The 23,176-nt window shown below is 34.3% G+C and overlaps 10 protein-coding genes across 12 annotated transcripts; 5 read left to right on the forward strand and 5 right to left on the reverse strand.

Annotated features, from left to right (window-relative positions):
• Positions 1–715: 715 nt before the first annotated feature.
• On the forward strand, positions 716–2,746 carry LOC17897334 (protein FEZ). Its single transcript, XM_023777058.1, has 3 exons — positions 716–941; positions 1,057–1,361; positions 1,943–2,746. The coding sequence occupies exons 1-3, from the start codon at positions 755–757 to the stop codon at positions 2,705–2,707; spliced, it is 1,257 nt and encodes a 418-aa protein (XP_023632826.1). The 5' UTR covers positions 716–754; the 3' UTR covers positions 2,708–2,746.
• A 329-nt stretch (positions 2,747–3,075) lies between these two features.
• On the reverse strand, positions 3,076–4,279 carry LOC17898606 (60S ribosomal protein L34-1). The gene is made up of 4 exons (XM_006303128.2): positions 4,166–4,279; positions 3,972–4,051; positions 3,421–3,530; positions 3,076–3,343 (listed from the first exon to the last, which is right to left on the reverse strand). Exons 1-4 carry the CDS (start codon positions 4,242–4,244, stop codon positions 3,250–3,252), a joined length of 363 nt encoding a protein of 120 aa, XP_006303190.1. The 5' UTR covers positions 4,245–4,279; the 3' UTR covers positions 3,076–3,249.
• Positions 4,280–6,632: 2,353 nt separating this feature from the next.
• Positions 6,633–7,921, forward strand: LOC17898379 (ribonuclease 3). Its single transcript, XM_023790126.1, has 4 exons — positions 6,633–6,798; positions 6,887–7,042; positions 7,241–7,439; positions 7,545–7,921. Exons 1-4 carry the CDS (start codon positions 6,709–6,711, stop codon positions 7,766–7,768), a joined length of 669 nt encoding a protein of 222 aa, XP_023645894.1. The 5' UTR covers positions 6,633–6,708; the 3' UTR covers positions 7,769–7,921.
• A 1,144-nt stretch (positions 7,922–9,065) lies between these two features.
• LOC17896791 (beta-1,3-galactosyltransferase GALT1) lies at positions 9,066–12,515 on the forward strand. Of its 2 annotated transcripts, none has more exons than XM_023789260.1 (8): positions 9,066–9,229; positions 9,605–10,525; positions 10,615–10,850; positions 10,964–11,245; positions 11,337–11,465; positions 11,553–11,716; positions 11,815–11,922; positions 12,011–12,105. In XM_023789260.1, the coding sequence occupies exons 2-7, from the start codon at positions 9,745–9,747 to the stop codon at positions 11,879–11,881; spliced, it is 1,659 nt and encodes a 552-aa protein (XP_023645028.1). In that variant the 5' UTR covers positions 9,066–9,229; positions 9,605–9,744; the 3' UTR covers positions 11,882–11,922; positions 12,011–12,105. The 2 variants fall into 2 exon arrangements, with proteins under 2 accessions (XP_023645028.1, XP_023645027.1); XM_023789259.1 differs by having other exon boundaries at positions 9,068–9,229; positions 11,553–11,732; positions 12,011–12,515.
• Positions 12,516–12,820: 305 nt separating this feature from the next.
• On the forward strand, positions 12,821–13,815 carry LOC17899647 (E3 ubiquitin-protein ligase RNF181). Its single transcript, XM_006305526.2, has one exon. It carries the CDS (start codon positions 12,926–12,928, stop codon positions 13,583–13,585), a length of 660 nt encoding a protein of 219 aa, XP_006305588.1. The 5' UTR covers positions 12,821–12,925; the 3' UTR covers positions 13,586–13,815.
• Positions 13,816–14,676: 861 nt separating this feature from the next.
• On the reverse strand, positions 14,677–15,309 carry LOC17896884 (S-protein homolog 5). The gene has a single exon (XM_006304850.2). The coding sequence runs from the start codon at positions 15,259–15,261 to the stop codon at positions 14,809–14,811; it is 453 nt and encodes a 150-aa protein (XP_006304912.1). The 5' UTR covers positions 15,262–15,309; the 3' UTR covers positions 14,677–14,808.
• Positions 15,310–15,706: 397 nt separating this feature from the next.
• Positions 15,707–17,157, reverse strand: LOC17898989 (S-protein homolog 5). 2 transcript variants are annotated; one of them, XR_002832423.1, is made up of 3 exons: positions 16,672–17,157; positions 16,056–16,164; positions 15,707–15,954 (listed from the first exon to the last, which is right to left on the reverse strand). XR_002832423.1 is itself a non-coding variant. In XM_006306335.2 (2 exons), the coding sequence occupies exon 1, from the start codon at positions 17,148–17,150 to the stop codon at positions 16,698–16,700; it is 453 nt and encodes a 150-aa protein (XP_006306397.1). In that variant the 5' UTR covers positions 17,151–17,157; the 3' UTR covers positions 15,707–16,164; positions 16,672–16,697. The 2 variants fall into 2 exon arrangements, 1 of the variants encoding a protein (XP_006306397.1); XM_006306335.2 differs by having other exon boundaries at positions 15,707–16,164.
• Positions 17,158–18,088: 931 nt separating this feature from the next.
• On the reverse strand, positions 18,089–18,590 carry LOC17900196 (S-protein homolog 5). Its single transcript, XM_006304333.2, has one exon. It carries the CDS (start codon positions 18,543–18,545, stop codon positions 18,102–18,104), a length of 444 nt encoding a protein of 147 aa, XP_006304395.1. The 5' UTR covers positions 18,546–18,590; the 3' UTR covers positions 18,089–18,101.
• Positions 18,591–18,995: 405 nt separating this feature from the next.
• Positions 18,996–19,626, reverse strand: LOC17898114 (S-protein homolog 5). The gene has a single exon (XM_006304413.2). It carries the CDS (start codon positions 19,605–19,607, stop codon positions 19,146–19,148), a length of 462 nt encoding a protein of 153 aa, XP_006304475.1. The 5' UTR covers positions 19,608–19,626; the 3' UTR covers positions 18,996–19,145.
• Positions 19,627–21,418: 1,792 nt separating this feature from the next.
• Positions 21,419–22,840, forward strand: LOC17896688 (dof zinc finger protein DOF1.3). The gene is made up of 2 exons (XM_006305063.2): positions 21,419–21,660; positions 21,756–22,840. The coding sequence occupies exons 1-2, from the start codon at positions 21,499–21,501 to the stop codon at positions 22,704–22,706; spliced, it is 1,113 nt and encodes a 370-aa protein (XP_006305125.1). The 5' UTR covers positions 21,419–21,498; the 3' UTR covers positions 22,707–22,840.
• The last annotated feature ends 336 nt before the right edge of the window (positions 22,841–23,176 follow it).

The following is a 23,176-nucleotide window of genomic DNA, read 5'->3' on the forward strand; positions in this document are numbered from 1 at the left end:
GATCGATCATATATACGATTATACATACTATACATTGATCAAGCACACACAAAGATACGTAGATTTCATGCACGTCAATGTGTCTCTGTTCGTTATTCACCATATGGCACGATACACACATGTGCACGTGTGTGTATGTGCGTCAACGTACGATATGATGAATTGATGATAGTGCATATACGCTGACGATAGTATCATTATACGCTGATTCTAGAAGTAATGATCAGTAATGACTAGTGGCGATGCATGCTTTATTAGTTAGTAAGTATCAACATATACATTTAACTAAATTAAACGAAACAAAGTATCGTTATATATGTATTTTGTTTTTGATCAAGTATCGTTACATATATACACACATATTTCGTCATGATAAGAAGAAATACGAAAGACATATGCACGATCGTATTACGTTTTTAGTTATATTTTCTTTTGAACTTGTCCTCGTGTTTATAAACTTTTCCTTCAGCTCCAATTTTTAAAATATGGTTTTATAAGTAAAACCAAAGAAAGCTTCAAACAAACTTTCTTGGAAAATTAATTCAAAAAGATAATGAAATTTGAAAAACTCAGCTGAAATGGCGGCTGATCCTTCGGGTTCAGACCCCTGGCAAGGAAGCATATATTGATTTCAACTTAAGCTAATTAAACCACTTCACTTACTTCACTTCCACTTTTCTCTACCAAACTCATTCTTGTTCCACTTAGGGTTTCTCTTTTTTAACTCTATTTGTTTTTTAGGGTTTTAGAGATAATGGGAGAGAGAACCGACGACGGTGAACAGAAAATGGAGGAAGTGCTGTTGCCTGGATTTAGGTTTCATCCAACCGACGAAGAGCTCGTAAGCTTCTACTTGAAGCGGAAGGTTCAACACAATCCTCTCTCCATAGAGCTCATAAGACAGCTTGATATCTACAAATACGACCCCTGGGATCTTCCAAGTATATATGATTTTCCTACTTTAATTTATCATATTACAAAGTTACTTTCATATAAGAAAATAAAGTCTAAACAAGTTCTTTTTGTTGTTGTTTTGTTGTTGTTAAAACATTGTAGAGTTTGCGATGACGGGCGAGAAAGAATGGTACTTTTATTGTCCGAGGGACAGGAAGTATCGGAACAGCTCGAGGCCAAACCGAGTGACAGGAGCTGGTTTCTGGAAAGCTACGGGAACAGACCGGCCTATATACTCGTCGGAGGGAAACAAATGCATAGGTTTAAAGAAGTCCTTAGTGTTCTACAAAGGAAGAGCTGCAAAAGGAGTTAAGACTGATTGGATGATGCATGAGTTTCGTTTGCCTTCTCTCTCCGAACCATCTCCTCCTTCTAAGAGATTCTTCGACTCTCCTGTCTCTCCCAATGTAAGCTTACATTAGATCAGTAATTTTTCTAGATATAGTTTACTTTCAAGAAAAAATAGGATTGAAACTACTCCGGATCGACAACAACTTAGACTAATATCAGTTATTAAGATTTGCAAGATTTGGTTTGAAGTTATTGTGAATAATTTATGTGAATATATATCTCGAACTTAGTGCATTTATAGATTTTTGTAAACTAGTGAGTTGAACTATCTACTCTATATATAATATATATTTTAAAAGGTTTTAGTATATCTCTATCGATAAGTTTAACAAAAAGGAAGTGTTAAGTTTCCGGTAGAAGACAGTTTTGACCAAAGATATAAAGGTATTTTAGGACTATTCTGCTGTCCCTTCGAATTTAAGCTTAAATCTTTAATTATTGTTTTTGATTCTTTCTAGCGTACTATATTTTATAAAACAATATAATAGTAATTATTTTTTAATCAAATATTTTTCTCAAAACGTAGAATAGTTAATAAACAAAACCAAAAATATTAATTTTTGGAATTATTGGATTAACTATTTTGTTATAGATTACATTACACAGTCATTTGATAATGTAATGTGGATTACTGCAGGATTCATGGGCTATATGCAGAATCTTTAAAAAGACAAGCACAACGACCCTAAGAGCTCTCTCTCACTCCTTTGTTTCCTCGTTACCACCAGAGACAAGTTCCGACACAATGTCCGACCAAAAGCCATCAAACACATACCATTTCTCTTCAGACAAGATCCTCAAAACTAGCTCTCCCTTCCAGTTTCACCATGAGAATATGAACACTCCCAAAACTAGTAATAGTACAACTCCTTCCGTTGCTACTATAAGTCCCTTCTCTTACTTGGACTTCACTTCGTACGACAAACCCACCAGCATTTTCAGTCCGGTTTCATGTTTAGAACAACAATACCTAACAAATCTCTTTCTTTCCACACAAGAAACACAACCTCAGTTTCCTAGGCCTACCTTGTCTAACGAAATCCCATCGTTTCTGCTAAACACGTCATCAAATTCGACCTTCTTGGGAATGGGAGAATACACAAGCCATATCGATCTCAGCGCGGTGTTGGCACAAGAGGAATGTCCTGCGCTTGTAAGCCTACCACAGGAGTTTCAAGAGAAGGGATTCGAAGGAAATGGCATAATGAAGAACATGCGTGGTTCCAATGAAGATCATCATGGTCATTGTGACACACTTCGGTATGATGTTTTCACTTCAACACCTGATGAGAATCATCAGCATCATCAAGGCCTGAAACAGAACATGACGTTGCTGGAGAGTTATTATTCATCTTTATCGTCCATTAGTGGTGATTTGCCAGCTTGTTTCTCCACAACTTGATGGATGTGGATAATTAGCAGTCTTTCTCTACCTTCTTGGCTTGCCTTTTTCAAGCCAGGGTGTTCCCTTTTTGGCTCTTTTCTTTCACTAATGTAAGGAAATTAGAACGTTTTGAATTTTGCTTCCTCTGTTTTCTTTATTACAGAAACCATTTTCTGCTTACAAGTGTAGGTTTTGCCTTAGTGAAGACTTGTTAGCTAAATCAAACCGAACCAAAGAAAAACTGTTGTTGTGTAGATGCCAAAAAGTAGTATTTCGAGCTGATTTTATATGGACGTTCATTGGAGCAAGAAATTGGAACATTGTTAAAATTCAGACTCTATATTGCATTTTCATAGTTATAACATATAATTAAAGTGCAAGATCAATTTTGTGTCCAAAAGATTAAAATTATATATTAACCAAGATCTGTTTAACAGTCGAACAATAAAGGTGGATTCAACAATTAAACGGGAAATCAAAACTGAAGGGAAGATAATTGTCGACAGAGAAGAACAAAACATAAACGCACCAAGTCCTATAACTTGAGCATAGCCATAAGCTTAAGCCTTGGGGGCTACTTTCTCCTTAGCCTTTTGGAGTTTCAACACTTTCTTCACAATCTTTTGCTCTTCAACAAGGAATGCCCGAATAATCCTGTTGCCATAGAAAAAACACCATTGAGTTTAACGATTCCAAAGTTATGTAATAGAAAGATTTGGACAACAACAAACCTTTCCCTGACTGCAGAACCAGACAAGACTCCACCATATGCACGGTTCACAGTCCTCCTGTTTCTCGATAATCTTGACCTCTTGTATTCAGAAGGCCTCAAGTGAGGAATCTGAGATAAACAGATAATGTCATTCACAAAATATACAACATAGTTATAAGTACATAACAAAATCACACAAAACAATCTTTGAGGAAAATTGAATAATTTCCGCCACAGGTGGATAGCAATCCCTTATGTAAAAGGAGGAACAACTTGAAAGACAAAGTGGCACCAACAAATTTAGCTTATGATATATGTTATGTACTGATGTGGGAGTTCATCTAATCAGCACAAGACCGTCAATAAGCACAACATGCCCATTAAACAATACAACTAAACAACATTCAATCCGATTGATTCTGTTTTATATAGCCCTTAAATCAAGTTGTAAATTCCTCCAAAATCATAAACCTAACTATACCTAAACCTCAAATCTAGGATTCTAAAGTATCAGAAGATTCCATGTGATACCAAATCACACGAAGCCAAAATCGAAAGAAGAAGACTTACTCCTTGAATACGCTTGCCAGTAACAGGGCATTTGGGGCCACTAGCTCTCTTCTTAGTGGTTTGGTACACCAATTTACCTCCTGCAAGAAACAATACAGTAGAGACACATTACACACTCATGAACAGATCACTGGTTACGAAATGAAGCATAGGGGAATTGAAAACAAAATCTAAAAGAGGAAGAAGAGAGGGACCTGGAGTCTTGACGATACGGTGCTGGTTCGATTTGGTGGCGTAGCTGTGTCGCGACCGGTAAACAAGACGCTGCACCATTTTCGCCTCTTTTTCTCTCTTTTCTCAGGGGATTTCGTAAGGAATATAAGGGAGAGACACTCTCCAAACCCTAAACTCTATTTGGGCCTCTTTTCTCATTTTTGTATTTTATTATTGGTCCAGTTAAGGCCCAAATAACGACTAATCTATTATTTTTTAATTATATGTAATTGCAAGCTCTCTATTTGGCATCTTATGATTATATGATATCAGTAATATCATGTACATGTGATATCGTTGTATCCTTAGCGTTTAGACTTTAGATTGATTAACAAAAAACAGCTTTAGATATCATGATTAAAACCATAAAAGTTTGTTTAGTTCAGCGGTTTAATCCATCTTAGATAGAGTTCAAGGTTGCAGTTTGAATCCTCCTTGCAGCATTTTTTTCATTTTTCCCAATTCTTAGGACAATTAATTTTGTATCTCATAATTTGGGCCAGTCTTCCACATCTTATTTTGACCACACAAAAATAAAAAAAAAGTTGGACTCAACTATTCTTGTAGCATTTTTTGAGTATTTGTTTAACAAGTTTCAATAATATGTGGATTTATTAATATTGTTGATACAAAGGAGAATTATGTTATTTTTTAAGAGAAAAAAAAAGTTGTTAATTTTGGAATCAACAACATTCTCACGATGATAGGTGAATACAAAAGCTTGTGTAGGTATAACTAATGTTATTTCTATGTGAATAATGACGTTTTAATATTGAGGGATCTCTAATGACTTTTTGCTTAATGATTTGCAAAAATTTCTTATATGATTTGGGATATTTCTGCATATGATATGATATTTACAAACTTCATGAATTTCTCATTTGGTTTTACAATACTTCTATGATTTTTGTACTCACTTTGTGCTTACTTAAATGATTTAACCTATTCTCATTAAAATTAATAAATTGATTATGCTATATATGCTTTTCTACGATGTATTAAGCGTGTTTTGTTGAAATATTGTGCATCTTGATCAAAATAATAAGGAAAAAGGTTAATGTGGTAGTTTAATTGAACATAAATGGATATTTTTAATCATGTTTGTTCTCATATGTTGGTGCCTTATATTGCTTTTTGTTTTTAAATTATCTTTGTACAATATGCCAGAATAAATAGTAGACAATCTCCTAGAGAAGATTTTGGAATATCCGATGCCATGAGATTTTAGGTACTCTCTGAATTTTGATTAGTTTTTTGTAGATGGTTTTTGAACTTTTAATAACTCTGTTTTTGATCTAGCTAATAGGCTTTGCTGCTATTTTTCTCTGTGCATGTGGTGAATCATGTTCTGAATATGTCCCTTCGCTTTGTTGGTGGTATTAGGCGCAATGCACCAAATTTTTTGATGGATTAATGTGGTTGAGCAATAAAGGGTTCAAAAAGTAACAAAATATGTGATTGTTACTACAAGCTAGACATGGATAATTGTGAGCACCATAATGTAAAGAACTTTAAACTAAGGCTGAGATGGAACTATGAGCTTCAAAACAGATTTATTGATGCTATTAATCAACTTGGCGGACCAGAAAGCTCTTTTTACTTTATTTCTGTTTATTTTCTTTATCTCTAATGCAAAAAAATTGAATCCTTAACTTATAAATTTTGGCTTGTCAATTATTAGATTTTACACAAACACATACAAATAATATAAAATGATTAAATAGTAAACCCAAAAGTCACAACTCACAACCTAAAAGTTAAATAAATTATTAAATGATAGCTTGATTAGTTAAAACATATAGATTGGTAACAATATCAAGGCAAAAGTTTTCCGTTAAACCTCCTTTTTATTTGAGCGGGGAGCATAAGCCGAGATGATGTTGAAATCCTAGGCATAGATTCCCAACTCCTTTCGTCTACTCTCTTCGAAACTTTATAACAATCTCCACCTTTGTCCTTAAAGGTTAACCCAATGGATCATTCTCAATTAGCCAACATGTGCCGCCGCACCAAGAACCTTGACGTTTCCGAGACGGGACAATGGTTAGTCGTATGAATCTTTGATTGAACAAGGGTCTATAAATGACTTAATTATTTGGAATTTAAGAAACAAAGGTCTTTAAGGGATTGCTATGTGAATATAATTCTGAATTCTGAGTTGTTAATTAGAAAAAGAAATGTATAGCTGAAGACTCATGAATACATGATGAAAACTTTATTTTATACATGTATTAAATCGCTTATTTTATAGCTAAAGCATGATGAAAAGTTTGCCTTACGTTATTACATCCAAAAGAAATGCTTGCACGAAATACTAACCTAATACAACTAAGCATTCACATACGAATCTCAATCACACGTTAAGTCCCTCTACCCAAAAGAAATTATCACACGTCACGTTATATGACTTATATAAACAAAAGCAACCTAAACCAGTCTTCTCTTATCCATCTTATATTGGGTTTTCGACTATTTTGATTCCCACAAACGATTTGGTTTTTCAACTTTTAAATATCTTGAGGAAATGAAATTCTTCATTTGTATTCTAGCATTACAACAACTCTACGTGCAAAGTGTCGCCCAAGATTTCGATTTCTTCTACTTCGTTTTACAGGTAAAGTTATAATACACATATGTATCTACAAGAAGTATCATTATACCTATACAATGTTTATACGAGTATGTGCCTTGCAATAATGCAGTGGCCTGGAGCGTATTGTGATTCAAGACATAGCTGTTGCTATCCAAAAACCGGTAAACCAGCTGCCGATTTTGGAATTCACGGTCTTTGGCCTAACTACAAAACCGGTGGATGGCCGCAAAACTGTAATCCTGACAGTCAATTTGATGACTTACGGGTTCGTTTTTTAGCTTATAAACACAATAATTTTCTTTCATACAAACAAAATCAATTAAAAAGATAATATTTTGTTTTTCAAAAAGAAAAAGAAGATAATATTTTAAGATCATTGTAAGTTTCTTATCTAGATATCACAAAAAAAAATTACAAGAATTTTGTTTTGTAAACAACTAATGAGAATTGAAAACAAATGAAGGTGTCTGATCTGATGAGCGAGTTACAAAGAGAATGGCCAACGTTGTCGTGTCCAAGCAATGATGGTATGAAGTTTTGGACACACGAGTGGGAGAAACACGGCACTTGCGCTGAGTCCGAGCTTGACCAACACGATTACTTCGAAGCCGGTCTCAAACTCAAACAAAAAGCTAATCTCCTTCACGCCCTCACCAATGCTGGTACACCATTCACTTCTTTTGCCCCTAGAATTTATCTATACTATTAGTTACGTGCATTTGGTTTTTCTTTGCTTGTTATATATATGTTGTTTTCCCATGATTTAGGGATCAAACCGGATGATAAATTTTACGAAATAAAAGAGATCGAGAAAACGATAAAGGAAGCTACTGGATTTGCTCCGGGCATTGAATGTAACAAAGACTCGTCACATAATAGCCAACTCTATCAGATTTATCTATGCGTTGATACTTCGGCCTCTAAATTCATCAACTGTCCTGTTATGCCACATGGTCGATGCGACTCTAGAGTTCAATTTCCCAAATTCTAATTTTTACGGCTGATATTTTTTTATTAATTTACAAAAAAAAAAAACATTCTACCTATTGATTTTATTTGTTTTTCTTGCATCATTTATTTGTAAAATAAATCACATATAATTGGATGGTACCCTTTAATATATTAATTCAAAACTGATTTCATATCCAAAGACCAAAATACATCTTCAACTACTCTAGTATCTTCACTGGTGGATTTGAAACCGGTAAGCTTCCTCCAAAGCATCTTTACTATTAATTGAGAAGACATTTTACAGAAAATGACATGTTTTTGTAAGAACTTACATCACATTGTCGTTAGTGTTAAGAGCATTTTTTGATTTTTAATCAAAGGTATAAATATCATTATGAGCTTCCTCCAAGAAAGCTATCCAACCATGGAAAAAGAGCAAATAAAAATTTTGAAGCAAAAGTAGGAATCACATATTTTGAGGTGTTTATTATGACTGGTATGTTAAATATGTAATATGTATGGTTACAGATGAAAGCACCCTCATAATGTTTATTCAAAGTAATGGGAGTGAAACTTTAGAGGCAATATCATACATTTTTCAACAATTTAGTGAAAGAACGACATAATTTCAATACTTTAAATTGAATTCGAAATGCGTACTGACATTTATCAAAGCTAAACTATTGGCACACATAGATATACATTGACGATAACTCGTTTCTTGGTACATGATTTTAATCATCGTGATTAATTTTAACTAAGATTGTGTGTTTGCAAAGTCATCTTGAGTGGTGGTTAGCTTTGAGTCTTAATGTAAACTAAACCAAAAACAAAAACACCAACGTGAAAACTACAGTCCGATCCAACCATGAATAGAAAAAGGCAAATATGGGAAATCAAAAGTATTGGAGTGTCAAATTATTGACTGGTATGTATGTGTATGGTGGTGCGTTACAAATGAAAGCACCTTCATATCTCTCACGCTATCACGACTTTTAAACTTACTTTACCCTTTGAAGTTTTGCTTGCCAATTTTTTACACTTTTTTTTTTTTGGTACCATTTACTTTAGTTTTTGCATCAAATGTAACTTTTTATATATAATGATGCATCTAATAGGCATAACAAAAATATAATGATTTATCTTGACAAAAGAAGACAAAAAAATTCGTTGGCTATTCTCACTATAATTTCGTTGGCTATTTAAAAAAAAAATTCTTCTTTTGTCAAGATACAAAATTACTGGCCACTTCTTTTGTTTGTTTTTACTTTTTAACCTTTCACCATTTGCGTTATGTTTTTGGGTTTTTTTTTTTTCTTTAAAGGAAGAAAAAACACCATCGCTTTCTCTGCTGTTGGACTGTGCTTAGATATTAAGATACAGAGCAAACAAGTAAACCGCTCGTCAGAGATCTGAATCCCATTTTACTCGACATATCTCTCCGGTGTATCGGATTCTGATTCCGGAACGACATTGCTTGATTTCTGTTTTGCGTTGGCCTGTAAGCAGATTTCCTTTTGTTGCATTTGTGAGTTTGATTTTTGTTATCTTTGTAGTTGATTTAGTAAGTTCTTCTATGCAAGTGAGAAACTTAAGGTTCTGGGCATTACTGATTTGATCGTATCTACTGATTTTATATTGCTTCAAGTTCCCAAGACTAAGTCTTTTGGGATTCTGTTGAGTTTCAATTTTCCCAGGCCACCTGAAAAATCTGATTTTTTGTTCTTCTTGTTATAGATAAGCTTTGATGTTGTTGGATCTTGTGAGCTGTTGAATTAATAGTTAATTTGAGAATAATTTGGAAACTGAATTGGCTTGTCCTGCGAATTTTGTATGTATTGTTAATGATCAAAAACCATCTTTTTGTGTGTTTCAGGGATTGATTGAAGTTAAACGTAGTGACATTTTACTCTATAGGTTGAATCTTGATGATCTCGCTCACGGATTTATGGTTTTGAGTACAATCTTGGAGTTTCTATATCTCCTATTGCTGCTACTTGATTTTGGGCTGAGAAAATGAAGAGATTTTATGGAGGGCTTCTTGTTGTATCAATGTGTATGTTCTTTACGGTGTATCGATATGTGGATTTGAATACTCCTGTTGAAAAGCCTTATATTTCTGTTTCTTCTGTTGCTGTTACTCCTAACACCACTCTTCCTATGGAATGGCTGCGAATTACACTCCCTGACTTCATGAAAGAAGCGAGGAACACTCAAGACGCTATATCTGGTGACGATATCGCTGTTGTCTCGGGTTTATTTGTTGAGCAGAACGTGTCTAGAGAAGAGAGAGAGCCTCTGCTTACTTGGAACCGTTTAGAAAGTCTGGTTGATAATGCGCAGAACTTAGTTAATGGAGTTGATGCTATTAAGGAAGCTGGCATTGTTTGGGAGAATCTTGTGGCAGCGGTTGAAGCTAAGAAACTAGTTGATGTAAATAAAAATCAAACAAGGAAAGGGAAAGAGGAGCTTTGTCCTCAGTTTCTTAGCAAAATGAATGCAACTGAAGCTGATGGAAGTAGTCTGAAGTTGAAAATTCCTTGTGGTCTGACCCAGGGTTCCTCCATCACGGTTATTGGCATCCCTGATGGTCTTGCTGGTAGCTTCCGGATTGATTTAACAGGACAACCGCTTCCTGGGGAGCCTGATCCGCCCATTATTGTACATTATAATGTTAGGCTTCTTGGTGACAAGTCGACTGAAGACCCTGTGATTGTTCAAAACAGCTGGACGGCATCTCGTGATTGGGGAGCTGAGGAACGCTGTCCAAACTTTGATCCTGATATGAATAAGAAAGGTGAATGCAAGTATAGTTTCACCCGCTTACATAAATCTAGTCACTTGATCTTCCATGAATAAGCCTGTTGATATGATTATAATACACAGTGGATGACTTGGATGAATGCAACAAGATGGTTGGTAGAGAAATAAACCGAACTTCTTCAACTAGCTTTCAGTCCAACACTTCAAGGGGCATTCCCGTAGCCAGTGAAGCATCTAAACATGAAAGATACTTTCCTTTCAAGCAGGGTTTCTTATCGGTTGCTACACTTAGGGTGGGAACAGAAGGAATGCAGATGACAGTTGATGGGAAACATATAACCTCATTTGCTTTTCGCGATGTAATATCATCATCATCATCATCACTTTTCTTCTATAATTCACTGCTTTTAGCATTTTTCCATCAAATGTTTCGATTCTTATGTGGGTTCTTCATCTTTCATTCATTCTTCAGACACTGGAGCCATGGCTTGTTAGTGAAGTACGTATTACGGGTGACTTTAGGTTGATATCCATTCTTGCCAGCGGTTTGCCGACCTCTGAAGAATCAGAGCATGTTGTTGATGTAGAGGCATTAAAAGCACCTCCCCTTTCATCATTAAGGCCACTAGATCTCGTTATTGGTGTTTTCTCCACTGCAAACAATTTTAAAAGACGTATGGCTGTGAGAAGAACATGGATGCAATATGATGATGTAAGATCTGGAAGAGTTGCAGTACGCTTTTTTGTTGGCCTTGTAAGCTTTTCTTCCATCTCTGAAGATTATCTGGTGTATGCTGGAATTGCCTAATTCTTAATCATGATTTGCTTTGGTGTTGATAATGAAGCACAAAAGTCCTCTTGTCAACCTGGAACTCTGGAATGAGGCTAGGACTTACGGTGATGTTCAGCTAATGCCTTTTGTTGATTATTACAGTCTCATCAGTTGGAAAACACTAGCCATCTGCATCTTCGGGGTAATAATTTTCTTTTTTCATATCTCCTCCTAGACGCAGTTGAGTTGTCTTTACCGTTTTGCCTCACTAACTACATATTTTAAATAGACAGAGGTTGACTCAGCCAAGTTCATCATGAAAACGGATGATGACGCCTTTGTTCGTGTAGATGAAGTACTACTTTCTTTATCAATGACCAACAACACGCGGGGGTTAATATATGGACTGATCAATTCTGACTCTCAACCTATTCGAAACCCCGATAGCAAATGGTACATCAGTTATGAGGTAGAACACAATCTGATTTGGCAACGTAAGCCAATCGACTGATTCTGATTCATTTAACGAAGTTCCTACTTGAAAAAAACAGGAATGGCCAGAAGAGAAATACCCCCCATGGGCACATGGTCCAGGCTACATTGTGTCCCGGGACATAGCAGAATCGGTTGGTAAGCTTTTCAAAGAAGGAAACCTAAAGGTAGTACTACTCTAAGTTAGGTCCATATAAACACCTTTCCGAATTCACATAGAAATGGAATGTGAAAATCTTGGAAATTTGTATATAGATGTTTAAGCTAGAAGACGTGGCAATGGGAATATGGATAGCTGAGCTGACGAAACATGGCCTCGAGCCTCATTACGAAAACGATGGAAGGATCATTAGTGATGGATGCAAGGACGGCTATGTTGTTGCTCATTACCAAACCCCCGCTGAAATGACTTGCCTCTGGCGTAAATACCAAGAAACCAAACGCTCTCTTTGCTGCCGCGAATGGTAAACCCAAAAACGTAAACAAACGCACATTCTTCAAATCTTTTTGTGGTTCACGTGTGCGTCCACACAGGTACATAAGAGAAAAGTGTTCCTTTAATATGTTGATTCTTTAGTCACAAATGTCCTTTGTTTGTTGTACAAGTAGACTAGATTTGCAGTTTTAGATTAGGTATGTATATTACAGTACTTGTTTCACTAAGATGTACTAAATTTTCCAACTAGTATTGGTTTAATTCGATGGTGGGTATAGATATCATAAGAGAATATTTAATGCTTTTGCAATTTCTTCATATGAATCAATTGTTGTTGTTGCTTACTCTTCACATAAGCCTCGTGTAGTCCACTATAGAGAGACACATGACAGCCTCCAATGTTGTTGATCTCAAAATTCCAGAAACACCCTTCGACGTCTTTGAAGTATACCCTCAAGGTTTAAGGAGAATATAGAGAAATCATAATGTTTTTGAGTCAGATAAAAATGTGACGTAGGTATCTCTGCTAATGGATAAACATATCGATAAGATCAATCATTGTCTTCAGACTTAATATATTTTAGGTCCCATTAGTAAATTACTTTTAATGTATTTAAAGAAGAAAGAAAATTCTACTCGTTAATAGTTTTCTAGATCTTTCCGCAACGTTCATTTGCAACTCTCTTAAAATCTTGAGACGCCATCTTACTGTAGAGAATCAATCTTTGTTTGCGATGGCGACAGAACAAGAAGCTGAGGTTGGAACAGAGACATCCTCTGTTTCCGGAAGGTTTTTGAGGAACAGAGATTTATATCTCTTCTTGCCTTTTCTCTTAGGCTTCTCCGATCAAGAACCATCAAACCGCGATGATGATGATGATGATGGTGGTGTTGCTTCGTCGCGTGAGAGAATCATTTTAGTCAACCCTTTTACGCAAGGGATGGTCGTGCTCGAAGGCTCGTCGGGATTGAATCCTCTGCTTCGTAACTTACTGGAGTCACGTGAGGAAGGTCGTCCTCCAGCGTCCAAGGCTTCCATCGAAGCGATGCCTGTTGTGGAGATCGACGGATGTGAAGGAGAGTGTGTGATCTGTTTGGAGGAGTGGAAGTCCGAGGAGACTGTGAAGGAGATGCCGTGTAAGCATAGGTTTCATGGTGGATGTATAGAGAAATGGTTAGGGTTTCATGGGTCGTGTCCTGTTTGTAGGTACGAGATGCCTGTTGATGGAGATGAAGTTGGGAAGAAAAGAAACGACGGAGGAGAGGTTTGGGTTAGGTTTAGTTTCAACGATGGTCGGAGAGTCAGAGATTCTTCTGGTCAGGACAGTGGAAGCAGTGACAATGGAGGTAACACCACCATTGAATCTAATGGCACAGTTGAGTCTGAGTACTAGGGTTACATAAAAAGCTTTTTGTAAAAACTTGTGCTTTGGTTTTTTTTGTCCTTTTTTGGTATTTGGGAAAAGTTGATGATCGGTTTGTTTTTTTCTTTTCCCATGAAAGCTAGGAGAGATCTTTGGTTGTTGTTCTCTTTTAATCATCTCCGTTGTTTTTTTTCTTTTTCATTTCTCGAATTCATGTATTAAAAAGTTAAGGATTTTCAAGAAATCTTTTAATTTTCACTTGCGAGACTTATTTTCCTCTGAAGATTCTTCTATGCAGTAGAATAGTATAGTTTACATTTTGTGGCTATAAAGTTTCAGTATTTGATATTTACAACAAATAAAAAAGTTTGAATATTGGACCACATATAGCGATTAGTATTAGAGAAACTATTATTAGTGATGCGGCATCGTTTACTCCTCTTCGCATTCTATTGTCACCGTCGAAATTTAGGTATGCATCAAAATATTCACATACTCACTCATAAAATCTACTACACACAAGACAAGTCAGGTTTTGTAGTTTAAGCCTAATCCTTTATTTGGGAACACGTTTACATGCCACTGAAACTATTCAAACCCAGTCCCAAGTCTTTCTTTTTCACCCTTGTGACTTTTAAAACCTCTCTTCCGAACAGGTTGTTCCATGCAAAAGGCGTCGTCTCACCATGTCTTCTTTTGCTTCATCACTTCCTCTGCGTTTAACTCCATTCTGGTTCGATCTCCAAGTTTCTGTTTTATGAAAACAATTAAAATGAATTCAAGAAAGCTGAATCTAAGATATGAAAACAGAGTACTCTTTTCTTCTTTGATGATTATTACTCATTAGGTTGATCATCTTTTACGACAGGGGCGGATGGCAGCTGCCACTAGTAACCACTTTTTTATATATAATTAATTATTTGATTATGTAACGTTTTCTTCTTGGACTTGAAGTGGTTTGGAATATTTGTGTAACGTTTGTAACACTAAGGTTTGTGCACATTTCTCCACCTCAACTAGACAACCCCATTTCCATACTCTTCTCCTTTGATGCATTTTCTAGAATTTCCCTATGCTATATACTATAGCATGTAATAAAACGTCAACAAAACAATCGTAGCTAAATGACTCAAAATGTTATATACAAGAAAATCAATCTTTCATCACATGTTATAGTAACAATTATGTAATAATTCAGTATCAACAAGTTAATATGCTTATTTTATTACTATAATAAAGGATGAGAGCCTCCATCAATCCCATGAAAAGCATATAGAATGGGTTCCATCACGTTTTTCACGACAAGGTGCTGGTTCATAAATGTACCAAATACATTCTCTACATACACCAAATGGACTTCTTTCACTATCATCTCTATCTGCCCTAAAAATATCAAATGTCACTCTATTCCCAGGCCATTCGAAAGTGCAATTATAAGTTGTCGTTCTACGAAGATTGACATGAAACCTGAAAGCAAAACTGCCTCCACTTGGAAGCTTTCTTATCCCCAAATCTGTCTCTTTATTCATGCAATGTGCGACCAATGTTCCTCGTGTGGTCAATTTGTTAAAGATCGTGACATGCTTAGGCGCGAACGGCAAAAGCCCATCGATGGACAAATGAGTTGCTAAAGATGGAGATTTTTGTAGGAGAAATAGGAACAAGAGAACAAGGAAAGTTAGGTGGTTATTTGTTGAGGAAGCCATCGATGGATTAAAAAGGGTTTGTGAAAAGGAATAAAAGATTTTTCTTTGTTTTGTAAGAAGTATATATAGATGGAAACAGTTATTATATATTGAGTCATTGGGTGGGTACAGGATGTGAATATCTGTTGTTCTTTAAAAAAAAAATCTGAAATTATTAATTAATTAATTGCTAAACACTCGAACTAAAGGCTATTTTATTGTTCTTTATTTAATTAGTATTTTATAAAGTAAAAAAATATAAGAAATAAGATCTCTCAAATTGTCCTTTATAAGATAGTAAAAGTTTTTCAATAAAACTATGTTTCTTGTCATTTAACAATTTTTAGTTATAATTGATATCTCTTATAAGAACTCTTATTTTTCAATAAGAATTCTTGATCTGTTAATGTCTTCTCACTTTTTACAAATTGTTAAACATATATTAAATTACTGAGATAAACGGCTATAATAGATCTTCTCGTTGTTGTTTTTGACTATGCATGAAAAGTTGGCTTTTGCAGAGTAAAAATAGTTGGTTTGGGACAAAAGATAGATTCTTCTCCATAAGCCAGACTAGGAGTCTCAAGACTCTTCCAATGCGAAATATGGAGGAAAGAAGATGACAGTATTGTCATTAGAGGGGAGCGAAGATGTGAACCTGTGATGAATAATTCCTCTTCATAATCCTGATCACCAAACCCTTAGGCATCGCCTCTAGAACCACATAAAGCAAATGTTAGAGGACGGAGAAGATGGTAACAGAATTTACGGATGAAGCTCACAATTCAATCTTAACCTCAGGTTAGGTCCTTTACCTTTCTGATTCATTTCATTATCCATGTTTTGTAGTAACAGTCAAGAGTGATATTACACGGAAATAGGGTTGTAGGTCTTACTAGCCATCCTCCAAAAAGGCCTCAAAATCTTCATCCCAATTAGAACAAACCTTAGAAATAGTTATATATGTCTTCACCTTTTGCTTTTCAGGGGTTTCTAAACATTGTACGTACGTTCCCTAATATTTTCTATGTAAACCACTACACATTACGTAAAATTTGTGTAACACTTAGGTTTGCTCAATTAGTTCTAAATGCTGCAAAATTGTACAGTATATCAATAAAATGTTAATCCATGCACATTTTTCCACCTCAACTCTGCAACACCCATTTCCATACTCTTTACATTTGATTCATATTTTGAAATTTCCATAGACTATATTATAACATGTGAAAAAAATACGCCAACAAAACAATCGTAACCAACATATCAAAATTTATAGACTTAATTAAAGGTATACAAGAAATTTAATCTATCATCAAAAGATATAGTATCAATTTAATATGCGTATGTGATTACTGTTAATATGATAGTAATAACAACCACTTAATATGCGTATGTTATTACTGTTATATTATAAGGCAAGTAAAATACCATAAAAATATATAAAAGAACCTCCATCAATCCCATGAAAAGCATATAGAACGGCCTCCGTCACGTTTACCACGACAAGGGGCTGATTCAAAAATGTACCAAATACACTCTCTACATACTCCGTATGGACTTGTTTCATTGTCATCTCTATCTGCTCTAAAGATATCAAATGTCTCTTCTCTCTCGGGCCATTCGAAACTGCAATTATACGTTATCGTTTTACGAAAATTGACACGAAACCTGAAATCAAAACTAGCTCCAATTGGAAGCTCTTTTATCCCTAAATCTTTCTTTTTATTCATGCAATGTACGACCAGTTTTGCACGTGTGGCCAATGTGTTAAAGATGGTGACATGTTTAGGCGCAAACAGCAAAAGTCCATCGATGGACGAATGGTTACCAAAAGATGAAGATTTTTTTAGGCTATATAGGAATATGAGAAGCACAAACTTGAAGTGGTTATTTTTTGAGAAAGCCATGGATGGATTAAAGAAGGGGTTGTCACCAATTTTTTTTTTGTTTTGTTTTGTTTTGCAAGATGTATTTATACATAACCAAAACATTTATTATATCATGATAATAAATCATTTGGTGGGTAAAAGGATGTGAAAATCTTTTGTTCTTTAATAATAATCTGACAAAGGTTATGTGAATTATGATGGTCATCATATAGCAAATTTATATTTTGAAGTGGCTAGCCGAGATGAAATAAAATTTATATTTATTGTTTTAAAATTTAATTTGTATTATTGAAAGTAAAAAGTATAAGATCTCTCAAATTTTCTTTTATAAGATAGACGAGACACAAGAGGTGAAGATGGTTTTTTTTTTTTAATCTATCCAATTCCAAGGACAATAAAATTAAAATTAAAATCATCTTCACCATTTTTTTTTTTTAAGTCGATGAAGCGAGACAAATTGTTATATAGAAAAATAATCTTCACAAGAAAATTAAAACAAAATCATCTTTACCATTTCATTTTTTAAGTTGATGAAGCGAGACAAATTGTATAATAGAAAAATAATTTGTTTTTATCAAAACATGAAGAAAAAACCATGTTAATTATGTTTGGATATGATCTTTTGCAGAATGTAAGGATTGGAAGAATCAAAGAATCTACCCATGAATAACTTTACTCGACAATAACATTATCAATAATCTTCTAAAATAAGAAACCATCCCTACCTTATTTTAATTTAAAGCCGTCCACGCAAATAAAAGTGAACCGATCATATACCATATACGATAGTTAAAGTAATAGAACTTTACGCTTATGAAACTATATATACTTGGCCTATAAATGACCTCAACGTTGATCCAGTCATGGTTAGTGACAACAATTTTAAGCAGATTATATATGTCTATTTAATTTGTAACTATCAAAATACAACAAAATGAAAGATAAAATACCATAAATATTTTAAGATGATTAAGATGGCCATTGAAAACAGTAAGGAGTCCCTCCATCGCGTCTAGCACGACATGGACCTGACTCATTTATATACCAAATACATTCTCTACATATTCCACATTTACTTTTTGAACTATCGTCTCTATCTACTCTAAAAATATCAAACGTCTTCACATTTCCTAACCAAGTAAATGTGCAAGTGTATGTTGTTGTTCTGCGTAGATTGACATGAAACTTGAAACCTACACTTTGTTGAGATTGGATCGCAGGAAACGTCAAATCTTTCCCTTTATTCCTACAGTGCACGACTAATCCTTCATGTGAGTTCAATGTGTTGTAGATCACAACATGTTTTGGTGAGAATAGGAACCCTCCATCGACAAATGACAAGTTTCCAAACGCGAAGCACGTATTGAAGATAACTAGAAATGTGATTAGCAGGTGATTTGTTGAGGAAACCATGGATGTATTTTGCTGGTTTGTAATATAATTTGTATTTTCCGTAAAGTGGTATTTATGAATTAAAAACTTTTGTGAAATATTATCTTCTTCAAATAAAAAAAGGTATCATACCCTTTAATTAGTCATATTTAAAAGAATCTGAAATATGTCAATTAAAAAAAAAGATGTGAAAATCTGTTGGTTATAAGTTTATAACTTAAAATGATGCATTTTCAAGTAAACATATGTATATTAGTGATTAGTTACTAGCATACAAAATAAAATAAAACTCTCATTTCTTTTTGGGAATTAAGGTAAGATAGCTTAAATAAGGTTTGTACTATAATCTAATGAAAATTTTGTCTGTTATCTTTATTTAATATGTTTTTTTCTCTAGCCATATTTAGTTTAATTAGTCAAAACTTTTTTTTTGTTGCCTTTTATATAAAATCAATGTCTTAAGTTTTGGAGTCAATAACCAATTAATAAATGTATTTTTTTGAGAAACTCCGTGACAACCAATTATACTTCTGTCATTCTAAGGAAAACTAACAAATAAGTAATCACAGACTCAAACACCAACTATTCTAACTCAAATGGAATACATATACTCTTAATCGACTACGACTTCCATGGGAAACACTGAGGTTGACCTCCATCCCGTTTATCACGACAAGGGGCTGGCTCATAAATGCTCCAAATACATTCTTTGCAAACTCCATATTTACTTTTTGGATTATCGTCTCTATCTGCTCTAAAAATATCAAATGTTGCTGTATTGTTTGGCCACTTGAAACTGCAAGTATACGTTGTTGTTTTACGAAGATTGACCCGAAACCTGAAATCAAAACTAGCTTTCCAGTTAAGTTTGATTACTCCTAAATCGTCCCCTTTGTTTCTACAATGCACAATCAGCGTTGCTTGCGTGACCAGTTTGTTGATGATAATAACATGTTTAGCTGCGAATGGTATGAGTCCATCTGTGGACAAATGGGTTTCTAATGATGCCGACGTTTTGAGAACAAAAATAATAAACAAGATTCGCATGAAAATGAAAATTTGATTCTTTGTTGAAAGACCCATATATGTGTGTGGTTTTAGTTTAAAGGGCTTGTGAAATAATATACATTACTCTTTTTGTAAATCAACATTTATAGATGAAATACATTTAATCTCTTTTTGTACTGCAAAAGATATTTGCTATCTTTTGTGAAAATTAAACTTTAGTTTATAACTTATAGCAATGTATTGACTACTAAATATAATCATGTTCATTAATAATTATTTAATTACATGCATTAATGCATATTAATTAAAATTTATTATGATGTTTTCTAAATCATTAATTATTTTGTTACCGAGTAGTACTTTTGGCAATAAAAATGGTTAAATTATATTTTTATATTGTTCGCCTATAAAGCTCTGTCTTTTAATATTACTTTAATATTTATATATATAATAAATAAATTATATACTCTTCTCATTTTTTCTAATTTTTAATGTGCTTATTTAATTATAATATCATTGTATAATGGGGAAACCTACTTATTTTAAAGCTCAATCATACTACATATAGACGTCAACTTTTGGTCTCCTCTTATTATGACGCCTCATTATATTTCACATGTAATTCATATACATGCATATGCTTAACTATATGCAATTGAAAACACAGTTAAGTTGATTGAAATATATACACTACCAAAAACAAAAACAAAAAGTTTATTGAAATATATGTAATCGCTGATCAGTATGAAACAAAAACAAAAAGTTTATTGAAATATATGTAATCGTTGATACGTATGATAAACAAGTACGAGCATACTATAATTTAATTAAAAGTTATTTACTGATTTCTAAATCGTTGTTATTCTTTGGCAAAAAATGGTAAAAATCCATGGAGTTTTCTATTTTTTTGCCTACCAAACTCTGATTTTGTCATTTAATTGGCAATTTCTTTCTTCAATAGGTATATATCCAATTATTCATAACGATCATAAAAATTGATATTTATAGTAGCGAATGATTATTGGTATAATTCTAATTTAAAGTTTATTATGTTTTTATTAATATCATAGTTTAATAAGAGAATTTGCTTATTATCAAAGTAAATCATATATTTATAATATTGTCTATTAAAACTATCATACTAATTGGTTTTATGGGTTGACTCAACAAATGACTTTGGTTATCTTATGAACCATGTAAGTTTCAACTTATTAAGTTATGGATTGTGTTAGGTGGGATCTACTCCATAGTTTTATTTTCGAACCAACACTTGATCATCATATAAGTATATTACCTCGCCCACAATCTAATTTGTAATATATTCGGAAATTCAAAGGAAAAAGAGCTCAAAAATATTTCACATATTTATTAAAATAATTGCTCAAAATTAGTATTATTTGGTATTAAGTATTAATTACCCAATTAAACTCCATCATTGACTTGATTCAAGCATATACAGAGCTATAACGTATGTGATACTACTAAATAAGTGCATTACTCACACGAAAAAAAAAACAAAATAAATTCAGAACTATATAAAACCACATTTTAAATCGTGAATTGTACAGCTGGCCTTTTTTTTTGCACTGTTATATTTTCTAATACGAATATTCCAAAAAAAAATAAAGTGTCACATATTAATGGCCAAACAAAATTTGACGTGGCAAAAAATAAAGGGAGGCAAATCTTTTGAGTGGCACTGAAAGAGAGATCAAAAAGAGCAATGAGAAAAAGAGATAACAAAAAGCCCACTTTTTCGCAACAGCATGTGGCTCTCTCATCTCTACATGTCCCTGTCTCTTCTTACGTGTAATTTTCTCTCTTTGTGTCTTGTGGCTCTCTGCGTTCCATTATTAATTTAATACCAACCTCAGCCTCTCTTATACATAGTCTTCTCTCACGACCTCAAATAAAGAATAAACACACACATAACATCAAAATCTAATCTCTCCTTCATCTTTCTTTTATGTCTTCAACGATTGGTATGTCTGAAGTGAGAGATACTCCGGTTAAACTGTTCGGCTGGACAATCACTTCGGTTTCTCATGATCCACTCTCTTCTTCGTCCCCTGTTCTTCCCGATTCTTCCTCATCTTCTTCTTCATCTCCATCACTTCAACCACACATGGTATGTTTCAAGAATCTTTTTCTCTAGTCTTGATATGTTTTTTAAACTAGTTCGTGATGTTTGAATATTAATTTTGTTTCCTCCAAATTTTTCAGATGAACGACCAATCTGCTACTGAGGATACAAGTCTTAAGATATCATCAGATCGTAACAACGAGTCGAAAGAAACATCTGAGAACAGTGAAGACCAACACAGCGAGATTACAACAACTACATCGGAAGAGAAAACAACTGACTTGAAGAAACCAGACAAGATTCTTCCATGTCCGAGATGCAACAGCGCAAACACCAAATTCTGTTACTTCAACAACTACAACGTTAACCAGCCACGTCACTTCTGTAGAAACTGTCAGAGGTATTGGACTGCTGGTGGATCCATGAGGACCGTCCCTGTTGGTTCAGGCCGTCGCAAGAATAAGGGATGGGTTTCTTCAGACCATTACCTACACATCACTTCCGAGGATACTGACCATTACAATAGCTCCTCAGCGAAGATTTTAAACTTCGAGTCTTCGGACTCTTCGGTTACTGAGAATGCTAAGCATCATCAATCAAGGGATGCGAACACAAACCCTGATTTTGTTTCACAAGAACAAAACAACTTCCAAGGGTTTCTTCCTCCGCAAGAAACATCCCCTGTTTCGCATCCTTGGCCTTATCAATACCCTCCTAACTCTAGTTTCTACCACATGCCCGTCTACTGGGGCTGTGCGGTACCGGTTTGGTCTACCGTAGAGGCTTCCACATGCCTTGGGAAAAGGAAAAGAGACGAAGCTTCACATGAAACCGCTACAGAGAGCAAAGATGCTTTTGTAAGAGCAAGATTAGTTTCAGAATCCCAAAGTATCAATAACGAAGCAACTACGGAGAACAATATGTGGTATCCTGTATCGATGAAACATGAGAAGACAAAGCAATTTAACTTCTTCAGTGATGGATCTGAAAGAAAGAGCAACAACAATAGGTTTGTGCCTCAAACGTATCTTAACCTGCAAGCAAACCCTGCAGCCATGGCAAGATCAATGAACTTCAGGGAAAGCATGTAAACGTTAACGAGATACTAATATAGAATATGAATTTTGTATATTGAGTTGTTACCTAATAGAACAAAATTTGTAGATATCTTTGTTGTGTGGTGAAACTGCAGATAACTTTTAATATCAATCTTATTTATATGCCCCATTTTGTACACTATCCTAACGGATGGACATGCTGAAATTTAATCTCTTTTTTTTTGGTAAAATGTGGCTCAAAGACATTGTTTATTCCATTAATTTATAATACTAGCGTATAAATTAGTTTTATAAAAAAATTATAATAATATAGAAAAACATATGAGTGTGAATTTTTCATGTAAAGGAGAAAAAGCAGAGAATCTTAACTTTCAGTCCTTGGTCTAGAATCCATCTGATTGACACAAAAGAAAAGCTAATTAAAGGAGAAGCCTAAAGTCTCTTTTTTTTGGAAACATTAAAAGACTCTTTCATAGTCTAAAGGGGAAAAAATAAAAATATAG

This window comes from Capsella rubella, unplaced genomic scaffold (assembly GCF_000375325.1).
Source record: "Capsella rubella cultivar Monte Gargano unplaced genomic scaffold, Caprub1_0 scaffold_1, whole genome shotgun sequence".
Taxonomy (NCBI): domain Eukaryota; kingdom Viridiplantae; phylum Streptophyta; class Magnoliopsida; order Brassicales; family Brassicaceae; genus Capsella; species Capsella rubella.